Source organism: Primulina eburnea, chromosome 4, assembly GCF_022965805.1.
Source record: "Primulina eburnea isolate SZY01 chromosome 4, ASM2296580v1, whole genome shotgun sequence".
Taxonomy (NCBI): domain Eukaryota; kingdom Viridiplantae; phylum Streptophyta; class Magnoliopsida; order Lamiales; family Gesneriaceae; genus Primulina; species Primulina eburnea.
Window position 1 is genome coordinate 16,658,462 of NC_133104.1, and position 11,777 is coordinate 16,670,238.

Below are 11,777 nucleotides of genomic sequence, written 5' to 3' on the forward strand. Positions count from 1 at the left end.
TATTCAAGCTTTCGATAGCCCAACTAATTTCAAGATTTATTAGCACACTCTCAAGTATTATATCATATCAGTGATGATTAATTTTTGCTTAGTATTTTCATTATGAAATACTTGTAAACGGACAGTTAGTTTACTGTTCAATATTTTTCAAGTAAGAGAGCTAAAATAAGAGTTTCAGTTAGGCAGTAATAGTCCTACTGAATCGGATTATTGCAAAAGTTAAATTTCAAGGAATTTTAGTGAACATCATTCCCATAAGGAAGAAGGGATGACATTGTTAGATAGATGCCATGTAAACCAATTGTTGGCCATGGAATTTATTGACTTGATTGTAATAAACAATATTTATTTTAATAAAATGCATTATTTCATGGTTTTTTATTTCTTTATCTGTATACACATGTAATCAATATAGAAAAAACCTTGATTATACTTTAATACAAATGAATCGTACTTCGATGTTGAAACTCATTTGTAAATACTGCATAATCTAAATTCGTTCCTAGTCGATTCACCCGCCTAAAACATGGATAAATGTCGTTAGAACTCGAGACTAGCATATGTGATGTTGTGTACCACGTTTCTTGGTAAGGGCATATAGATGTCCAAACACGCAGATGAGTATTCATATGATGATCTTAGGACTTTCCAAGTGGTTATCATTCATCGAGAGAATAAGTCCATGGTTGTGATTGTACACGATTAGACCCGGGACAACACTGAGGCTCTATATGTTAGAGATGTGCTTTGACTCGTTTACCGAATCTAAGAGGGTCATATAAGATGGCAAGATTGTGTATAGTTGTGACACAAGTAGGAGCCAGTGCATTGTAGTCGCTAATTCACCGCTCACCTACGGGTGTGAATATCCTATGTGATATGATAAAATAATAGTTCATGGAATCTCTAGACAGAATATGAGATGTACATTAGGGAAGGAGTTCTCCAATTGTGATTCAATGCCATTATTTATTCTCAAGGATATGTCACGTAGTTATCGAATTCTTATGAAACCCTCGATAAACCAATGGTTGCAGATTCGATCGGGATATATGAGATGAAGGGACCGTACTGTACATTAATCATAATAGACTTGTTCTTGCATGCACTATCAGTGATACCTAGGAATCATGAGGCGATGCTACTAGACGCTCTTACCATGATTTGATGGGTTTAATCAGAAATATGATTAATTGTTGATACATAAAATGTGGTAAATTAGGGTAAGCCCGAATAAAAGATTATGCCCTGAATCAAAAAGAGTTGTGAACCCACGGCTAGCTGTATCCGTGAACCATTTAGGTTCACACAAGTACTGAATTATTTTGTCCCTTTTGAGATAATAAATTCAAGAACTTGAATTCATATAAAATATTGAGAAATAAATTCATGGAGTTGAATTTATGACTATTAAATTTTAGAGGTGATAAATTCAAGGAGTTGAATTTACAATTTAAATATTGAATTCAAATGTTGAATTTATAAAAAAATTTAAATTAAATGTAATTGATGTATATATAATGGGCTTGTAGGAGTACAAGACAAACATACAAATTATTAAGGTTTTTGACTTTGAAAGATTAATTAATTAAACGAGTTGGAGTAGAATAATTAATTTATTAATCCCATTAAATACTTAATTTAATTAGTGTACAATTAACGGGCCCTAAGCTTATATATATGTGTGTGTGTGTGTGTGTGTGTGTTAGGCTTAGTGTTATATAGTTTTCATACTCATAATTTTCGAAAACCCTAGCTTCCAAGCCAAGGGATTTTCGAAAATCATCTCATCCTACTCTCCTTGTTTTTGGCCACTTCAAATCAATTGAAGATCTGAGCCGTCAACCTGTTCTTCAATCTCAACGTAAAATCTTTCTAAATTTCTAGTGTAATTCTATTCGTGAACTTGATAGAAGGATTGAATAAAAGAGTCTCGAAGAAAGTTAATAGAAAATACAGCAAGAACTATCTCCGCTAATCCCGGAATAGATGGAGTCAAGTGAATATTTCACTAAAGGTAAAAGTTTCAAACGTTCTATGAATATTTATTAAGACCATACGAGTGCTCAAACGACTCGAATCCCAAGAGACGTGAGTAATTCAAATATCCAAACATCGAGAAACATTTGTTTTATTTTTGTTTCAGTCTACTTACCTTTGATACCCACTTGTTTTCCTTACTTAGCTATTTTTTGGTGTTCAATATGTCAGTTTAGCTTTCTATCATATATAATATTTCTGATTAGCTAACTGACATTGACTTAGCAAGAAAATTCAAATTGTTAATCAAATCAAATTATTTTTAATAAGCTAGTGTGATTGTTTATTCACTCATTTCTAAATCACCCGATCCTAACATAACAAATAAGTTAACAAGGAAATAATAATAATAATACTAATAATGATAACACCACCACCACGAAGAAATAATGTAAAAATTATGAAGTCTCGTCAAATCCAACAACAAAATCGAATGAAAGCAAAATCCAAAAGAAAAATTTATGAAGTCTCATCAAATCCGATAATAAAAACGATTAAAAGCAAAATCAACCCAACCAATGATAGCAAAGTGCAATAGAATCTAATACTAATAATCAGAGTGCAATCGAAAATCCACCTGATATGGGGAAAATAAAGAGTAAAAGTACAATAGAAAATATACGCAGCAAAACCAAGAAAAGTTCTTGTTTCAAACTGGCAGCGAGGCCACGCCCCGGTGTGCTGTGGAGGTCTGGAGCTGCACCTCTCCCGCTGGCTTAGCATCGTCGCGAACCTTCGGGTTGCCGTAAAGCTTGTAATAAGCGTACACAGAGAGTTGCACCAATCCCAGTGCCGCTCCAATTCCGTTTCCGGTCTGTATGTATAATTAGCATTAATTAGTTTTCCGTTTAATAAGAAATAATTTATACGAAATTCGTGTAGCTAGAACATGGAACTAACTTACGGCGATATACAAATCGAAGGTCTTGAGGTTAGCGTAAGTAAACCACACGATCCCGTTTACAAATCCAGCCAAGCAAAGCCAGAATGGCAGGAATTCCACGCTCTTAGTTTGGACAACCTTTTTCTGTCGAGAGCCAAAAACATTCAAGCAATCCATTACTCTAAAAGAATGTGAAATTCGATGATCAATGAACCGGAAGCAAGGAGTGTGAAGAAACTTACAATGATGGAGAGAGGGGAGCCGTACATCATAATACCAGCAAGCACACAAATGATCCCCACAAAAGTTGATCTCTTGGTGTGTGTGGGGAAGCGAAGAAGCGTGACTGCTGCTATGGTCCCAACCAACGCTGCCTCTCCAAGTAGAAAAGCTCCTATGATTTTCTGAAAGAAATAAAGATATCAGTAAATTCGCTTGACCCACAATGATTTTTTGGCAGAATGAATCGATTTTGTTCATGTATGTTCACTCACCCTGTTCCTTTTGCCGGTGTAGGCGAAGAAAATGGTGAGGTAAATCAACTCCAAGGTCAGGCCGATGCCGTTGATAGTTATGACGAGCGTGCTATCGGGATGAACGATGGGTAACCCATAGAAGACCCAGAATAAACAGTTGAGCACACAGAGAAGATAGGGGTATGGATGGAATTCCTCCGTACTCTTATTCTGCCATATCCTCTTGAAAGTTGGCCTATAATATAGAGTTTTGAATAAATTAATAGTTTATCACAACAAAATAATTAAAAAGGCTGTTTTTTTGTTAATCAAAATTTCGAGAATATTGTCATGTATATTCCAAAGTTTTTCGATGCAATAAAATAAATCAAGCAACTGACAATTGGGGAAATTTTTTTTTATTATTTATAATAATATGGTGTTAATATTATCGTTGGTTTTATTACAAACTATTAAGAAAAAGTCGTAACTCGCACACATGTTAAATAAATCATTAAGAAGAAAGACAAGTTCTATTTTATATATCTAAGAAAGAGAGAAGTTGTACCAATTATGAATTTTTATCATTATAATATGATATTACACTTAAAACAATTCATGACTCTTTTGCGAGGGTAGGTAGAGCTTTGAAGACATAAAATCAAAATTTGATTAACAAAGAGAGAGAGATTACGCAGGAGAGATGAAGAGACCAAAAGATATAACGTTGCCTGCAAAAAAAAAATTGCAAGGATTGACAGTTAGGCAAAATCTAAATTTTTAAAAATAAATATTTTAAAAAAAATATAAATGGATCAGGATAATGTCGAAACCAAATCTACAAGATTTAATTCTTTTCATCCCAAGATAATTCTTGCAATTAATTTGATACTTTCAAAATTCAAATAATTTTTTTATTGACATTAGGGTAATTGACGCCTTATTTTTCAAATTATAATTTGCCATAAAATTTCACCATAAACACAAGTATATAATTTGTTATTTATGTTGGATAATCATCGCAGCATAATATAATAAGTAACATCAACAATGAATAAAATAAACATCAAAATTTACAGTGGTTCACCTCTAATTTGCCATAGAATTCCACAAAAAACACATAACATGATTTGTTGGCTTGATTTATTTAGCAATTCATGCCTTTTTTCAAATTTTGTTCTCCCATCAAAGAGAAGTAGAATCCCACCAAAAAATACATGAATAATTTTTAACGCACTCTTTTGGAAAAATAAATCTCACAAATTCAAACAAGTAGATACACATTAATTAAATTTTTTTATATGCCCGACGAAACTCAAAATTATTCAATCGAAGTTCTCGAAAACAGAAAATCCATCAAATCTATATTAACATGCACCATGAATGGCTTTCAAACTTCCGGCATACACACAGATTCTACTAATGTGCGCGTAACGAATTGCAACAAATATTAGAGAGATGTATGTATATTACTACACAGGATACACGCAATACACGCATTAAACACACATGAACTACACACAATACGCATACAATTAGCCTCGTGAAAATTGATAAACGAATCGGCTCTAGCATTATTTGAGTCGGATTGGAACAATTTGGAGGCGGGTCGCTTCTAATCAACGTAAAAATCAATTGTTCTATCGATCAATAAAAAAAACAATAACGCGACTCGAAAGATTATCAGACTGTTAATCAAGTCTAGTACTCCGTAAATAATCAATAAGAGAACAAGATTGGCATATATACGATCGGAGAAAGCATGAAAACGAGACGAACCGATGATGCCGATGATTGTGCGAGCAAGAGCTTGTCCGGCGTAAGTCATCTTCTCAACAAAAATATTGATCAGACGTAAAATTTAAGTAACTAAACTCTAAACACCTGAAACTGATATACCGCAGAGAGAAAAGTTGAAAGCTGAAAGGGGAAAATAAGAGTGAGGTACCCTAATATATAGGGAGGGCGCAGTTTGAGTCCATGTGAAATTATAATTACAGATTCCTAAATAAACTTGATTTTCTTGGTTTTGTAATTAGAGTGGAATTCGGATGGACACAAATATCAATGGCAAAAACTTGTATGAGACGGTCTCACGGGTCTTATTTGTGAGACGGATCTCTTTTTTGGGTCACCCATGAAAAAATATCACTTTTTATGCTAAGAGTATTATTTTTTATTGTGAATATGGGTAGGATTGACCCGTCGCCCAGATTATGATCCGTGATACGGTGTCACATGAGACTCACTCAATATCAATTTTCACCTTATTTTGTTAAAGACTTTTAAAACAAATACTTTGGTGATTTAAACAATAAGTAAAAGAATGACACAATTTTATATAGTTCTTATTTTATAGTGAGGATTTTGAGATTACAAGCAAATTCACGGCATAAAAGTTTATATTTCATGGGGGTCAAGGCACGTGACATTAATCACCTTAATCAAATTGCATGAATCAGTGTTTTTATAACCGGACCGTTAATCGAACCGGTCAAACCTTAAAAAATGGTTCAACCGGTTCGACCGTTCAATAAAATTAATATTTTATTTATTTTATATAATAAATAAAATAGTAAAATATTGATTATTTATGTTTTTTATAGTTTTTACTTAATTTTTAAGATTTAAATTACAACAAATATCCAAATAAACACCACTTTTCCGGTTTTTCCGGGTTTTAACCGGTTTCCGGTTTAACCGGATTTTAACCGATTTTTTCGGTTAAACCGGTTTTCCGGTTTTTTCCTTATGTCCGGACCGATCTGGAGGCCGGTTCGCGGTTGAACCGGTCCGACCGGCCGGTCCGGTCCTGTTTTGAAAATAGTGGCATGAATGACTAATGGCACGTTTGGCAAAATCAGATATTCATGACCAAAATAAAGTTGATGCAAATATTGATTAAAATCTTTATATGCACACGAAGTGCCCAAGAATTAATTTTTTTTTCTTATATGATGTTTAGTTTGAAACTTTTTATCTTTAATTTTTTTCTTATTGTTTTATTAAAAATTTGGTAAATAGGCATTAAAAATTACAATTTCATGTGTTAATATGATATTGTAATAGGGTATGGATACTCTGTCCTCCTAGAATATGGAGATGTGGATGAAAGTTAAACACCGACCAGGATGAGGATAGGGATGAATGTTTGATACAATAAATTAGAATCGAGACAGAGGCATAAAATCATACCCGAACCCGACCCATGGTTATCCCTAGTGCAATCTATCACCTTCCCACTTTTCCAAATTATTAATCTATATCTTCAAATTTTGAATAAATTCTATCACTTAATTAATCCTAAGTATGCTAATAAAATACATCATCCATACTTAACAACCGAAGACCAAAACATCCCAAAACAGACTGAATTCTCAAGACATTCTCACCTTGCTGTCAAGAATCCAACGAAGCAGCAGTTCGCCTCCTATCGTTTGCACCGTTGGATCGATTTTTAGAGTCTTGGACCTTATATTTTCGCACTACAACGAAGTTAACACATTATTACTGAATTCAGAATCGAACGAACTTGAAATCGGGTTGCAGAAACTATCCGAATCTACCCCGAACTTACCTATAGCAAATCTCACAGCCCTGTGCAGTTCTGCTGCCGTTTGCGTTAGTTCACCTCGTTCCTCGCTAATACTCCTGAACTTTCCCGCAGGACATACGTTTGGTATTGTTGAAATAATCGAATTGAGAGAAAAATATTTTTACTCAACTGGTTTTGTTATTGCCATTAGCACTATTTATACAATTACCTTTCTGAAATAGAAAAACACGATTTCTACCAACTAAAAATAGCAACTCTTAACACTCCCCCTCAAGCTTGATAAAGATTTATTACTCCAAGCTTGGACAACAAATAATGATGTTGCGATTTTCCTAAAGCTTTCGTAAAAATGTCTGCTCTTCTCTTGAATCTTCTCTCGCACTATGTGGCAATCAATTTCTAAGTGTTTCATTCTTTCATGATATATGGGATTTGCTGCTATATGTATGGCTGCCATGTTATCACAATATAATACGGTTGGTTGTGTGAATTCTATCCCCATATCCTTCATCAGTCCCATAATCCACATTATTTCACAAGTTGTGTTTGCCATCGCTCTATACTCCGCTTCAGCCGAAGATCTTGAGACAGTGCTTTGCTTCTTTGTTTTCCATGATATGAGAGCATCTCCAAACTTAATGCAGTACCCTTTAACTGACTTTCTGCTCATGGGACAAGTTCCCCAATCTGAGTCACAATAGCCTGTCAACGAAAATGTGCCATGCGCTGATAAGAAAATGCTGAGACCTGGGGCTGACTTTAAATATCGCAAGACCTTCATTGCTGAATCCATGTGAGATGTTTTTCGGGTTTTGCATGAATTGACTCAAAGTTTGCACCGCAAAACAGATGTCCGGCCTTGTTATTGTCAAGTATATCAGTCTTCCTATTAACCTCCTGTAGACACTCGGATCCTGAAGTTATTTGTCATGTGATGCATTCTGATTGTCAACCTGATCAAACTCAATGGATGTCAACTTGATCTTTTGTTCCATAGGCGTTTCACAGACCTTTCCATCAAATAAACCGGCTTCTGAAATCAATTCTAGAGTGTATTTCCTCTGATTCAAGCAGATCCGAGCGACTTCAATGCCTAGGAAGTATTTGAGCTTTCCCAAGTCCTTTACTCTGATTTTCGAATGTAGGTACGACTTAAGGGCCACAATGGATTGTTCACAATTCCTTGTTATCACTATATCATCCACATACACTAGTAGAATAGTGACGGCTTTACCTTCCTTTTTAACAAATAAGGAATGATCATTTTGAGACTGTGTTAACCCAGCATGTTGCATTAAGCTTGCAAACCGGATATTCCATTGTTTTGAGGCTTGTTTAAGGCCGTATAAGGATTTGAGCAGTCTACAAACCATAAACTCCCCCTGAGTGCGAAATACTTGAGGAAGGTGCATGTAAATCTCCTCATCTAAGGCACCTTGAAAAAAAGGCATTAGTCACATCCATTTGATTGAGAGGCCAATTCATGCGAGCAGCCAAACTTAATACACATCGGACAGTAACTATCTTGGCGACCAGAGAAAACGTATCATGATAATCGATACCCGGTTGTTGGGTGTACCCTTTTGCAACAAGACGAGCCTTGAAGCGATCCACACTCCCATCAGAATTATACTTGATTTTAAAAACCCACTTATTTCCAATGGCAGATTTGCCAGGAGGCAGTGGACAGACAACCCAAGTCCCATTGGCCCTAAGAGCTTCTAACTCTTGATTCATGACAACCCTCCATCGTGGATCAGTAATAGCCTCATGGTAAGTAGAAGGTTCTTTATAGGCAGAAATAGATGCAATGAAACGTTGGTAGGTGGGAGATAATTTTGAGTATGACAGAAAATGTGACATATGGTGAGGAGTATGGGTTGACTAATGGATAGATGGACAAACAAAATCTTTGAACCAAGCAGGAGGTTGAATGGTCCTTGATGAACGTCTGATAGAAGGTGGCTGAACATGAGATGGGGAATCCAGGGAAGTAACCTCAGGATCCTCTAGAGATGGAGGAGAAGGTGTGAAGAGGGGATGTGAATGTTTACGTGTGGCAAAGGGAAATATGTGTTCATAAAACTGAACATCACGTGAAACCAGGAACTTGCCATTCGTGATATTCATTAGTTTATACCCCTTTTGGTGAAGAGAATAGCCGAGGAAAACACAAGTTTGAGCGCGGGGAGAAAATTTATCCCCACGGGGTAAAACTGAGGCATAGCATAAACATCCATGTACTCGAAGGTGAGCATAGGAAGGAGGAATATGATACAACATTTCAAATGGAGTCTTGTTGGATAACAAGGGAGTGCGAATGCGATTAATGAGATAACACGCCGTGTAACGCCCCGAAAATTTAAAAGGTCCACGCGAACCAAATGCATGCAACTATTAAATTCTCTTGTATTTTAATTAATTGTTTTAATTGCATTAATTAATTATGTTGTGCATAATTGCATGTTTAAAATATATTTTTCTACATTGTTGCATTAAAATTTATTTTTAAAGGTTATTCGAGTTGCGATTGAGTAACGGAGACCGAGGGCTGAAAAATAGAAAATGATTTTTATTAAATAATTGTTTTTAATTATTAAAATATGGGTGATGCATTTTTCTTATTTTTGAAAATATGGGCGTTTTTAGGTAATTTTATACGCGGGGACGTAATTTTTATCGGTGTTGGTTTTTCAACAAAAATGCGAACGTTTTGGCAATCCGGCTATTTAATTCACAAACTTATTTTTACCAAAACTATTTTAATATTTTAATTAAATCTTAATTAAAGATTATTGGGCCTAATTTGTATGTTTATTGGGCCTAAGCCTTGTTTAGTGAATTAATTAGTATATAATACTCAAAACCCTCCCCATTATCACACAATAACACACGCCTCATTCTGAATTCTTCTCTCCCAAACCCCATATGTTTCACGCCTCAAGCTCCAAGGGAATACAAATTCTTTCTCCCTAGTAAAACAACACACGGCCACACACTCCTTCACAATTAAAACTCTCCCCCACCACCATTAATTCACACGCCAACTTTCTGATTCTTATCTCCCAAATCACTCAAACTACACGGCACACAAATGCATAAATAATTGAAGGAATTTTTGAGAATTGCCAAGGGTGATTCAAGACAAAAGTCTTGCTCCGTTCTTCGTCATCGTCAACGGTTTTTCGTGCGTAAATTACGCAAAGGCACGTCATATTCTCCCTTTACTCATCATCACACCATATTATGTATTTATATTTGAAATTGCATGAAAAATAAGGGACACTTTGTTTTATTTTCGTTCATGCATCAAGAGTGATTTTTAAAGCTTGATTTTTGTACCAAAAAACATGTTTATATGGTTGCTAAAGGGGCTGTCATGGCTAGGATATAATTAAGGATGATTTACACATGTTTTAGAGTCATTGAAACCCACTAAAAACGTTGCACAAAACAAATAACAGAAGCTGGAATCCAATCACGTATAGGTGGGACTTGAGGGCTCGGTTTATGGGGTTGGTTGCTTAGCTTTGGTTTAGTTGGGACCAGGGCTTGGCTATGGTTCGTGAGGGGTCAAGGTAAGAGTCCTAGCCACGCTAGGACTCGGGTTAAGAGGCTGGGGAGGAGTCCTAGCAAGCTAGGACTCCACCCGAGAGTTGTAGCAAGAGGAGCGCAGGCTGTAGCTTGTGCAGGGAAGATTAGGTTCGGTCCAGGGGGCCTGGGCTGGGTTAGGTCGACCCTTTGGGGTCCTAGTTGAGTAAACAACGGACTGGTTCAAGGGGTGGCTTAATGGTTGGGAGGCCAGCAACATAAAACGTGAGGGAAGCATGGTATGTGCGAGAGGTTGCTGTCTTGTTAAATAAGGTTGCTGTGCGTGGTCAGGGGCTGGGCTAGGTCTGGGCAGGGTCTGGTCATGGTTCAAGGAAGGTTGGGGGCAGGTGGGCTCGGTGGTGGCTCAGCTGGTTGAGTCCTAGTCCAATTAGGAGTCCTAATGACACTAGGATGCACACTTCCTCACATGCATGCAATTTGGTGTATGATGCAGTAGATTTTTGAGGGCCTAAGGGGCTGTTCAGGGGCTTGGGATTGCACAGTAGGGTCCCTAGATGGGTTGGCTAAGTTTTGGTTCAAGGTGGCTCGGGCGTGGCTCGGGTAAATTAGGAGATGGCTCGGTGTGTTCGTCGAAGGGTAAAAAACGAGATTAAGTAAGCCAAAATTGATTACATGGGGCCACGGGGGTGGCTCACGACTTGAAAGGGTAGAATAAATCATAAAAAGGTTATGTTAAAAATTTGGGATCAAATTAACGAGTTTTGGATTTATTCGGAATTTAATTGCTGCGCGAAACGCTAATTAACGAGTTAATTGAAACACCTAGTTTTAAGCTTTATAAAATTATAAAAAAATTAGGTTTAAGCTTAAGTAATTATTATAAGTCTATGTTTTTAAATTGGGAATTTTATATTAAGTTTTGGTTTAATTCGGGATTAAAACGCATTAATACGTCTTATTTAAAGATTAATTTAAAAGTCCTCGAATTATGCTAAAAAAAATATGAGAAAATTCATGTAAGCTTAAATAATTATTTGGGACATGTTAAAGTCAATGAAATTAAGGAAAAGTAAAATTTGAGGAATTTTACGTCTAGGGGTAAAACAGTCATTTTACACCTAGAAATTTGTAAAGGTCATGGCTGTGTCCTAAATGCTGTTTTTATGAAATTACGATTATTTTTAAATGTTTATGAATTGTTCATGATTAAAATATGAGTTTTGAATGTCTAAATGATTTTTATGATTAAGAAGACATTTAAAATACATGTTGCATGCTTGGTTTCAAAAAT

General features: G+C 35.9%; 1 protein-coding gene across 2 annotated transcripts; it reads right to left on the bottom strand.

Annotated features, from left to right (window-relative positions):
* Positions 1-2,437: 2,437 nt before the first annotated feature.
* On the bottom strand, positions 2,438-7,061 carry LOC140829792 (bidirectional sugar transporter SWEET4-like). 2 transcript variants are annotated; one of them, XM_073193084.1, is made up of 8 exons: positions 6,956-7,061; positions 6,771-6,849; positions 5,158-5,209; positions 4,073-4,109; positions 3,418-3,634; positions 3,166-3,327; positions 2,945-3,067; positions 2,438-2,854 (listed from the first exon to the last, which is right to left on the bottom strand). In XM_073193084.1, the coding sequence occupies exons 3-8, from the start codon at positions 5,204-5,206 to the stop codon at positions 2,690-2,692; spliced, it is 753 nt and encodes a 250-aa protein (XP_073049185.1). In that variant the 5' UTR covers positions 5,207-5,209; positions 6,771-6,849; positions 6,956-7,061; the 3' UTR covers positions 2,438-2,689. The 2 variants fall into 2 exon arrangements, with proteins under 2 accessions (XP_073049185.1, XP_073049186.1); XM_073193085.1 differs by lacking the exons at positions 6,771-6,849; positions 6,956-7,061 and having other exon boundaries at positions 5,158-5,221.
* Between the last annotated feature and the right edge of the window lie 4,716 nt (positions 7,062-11,777).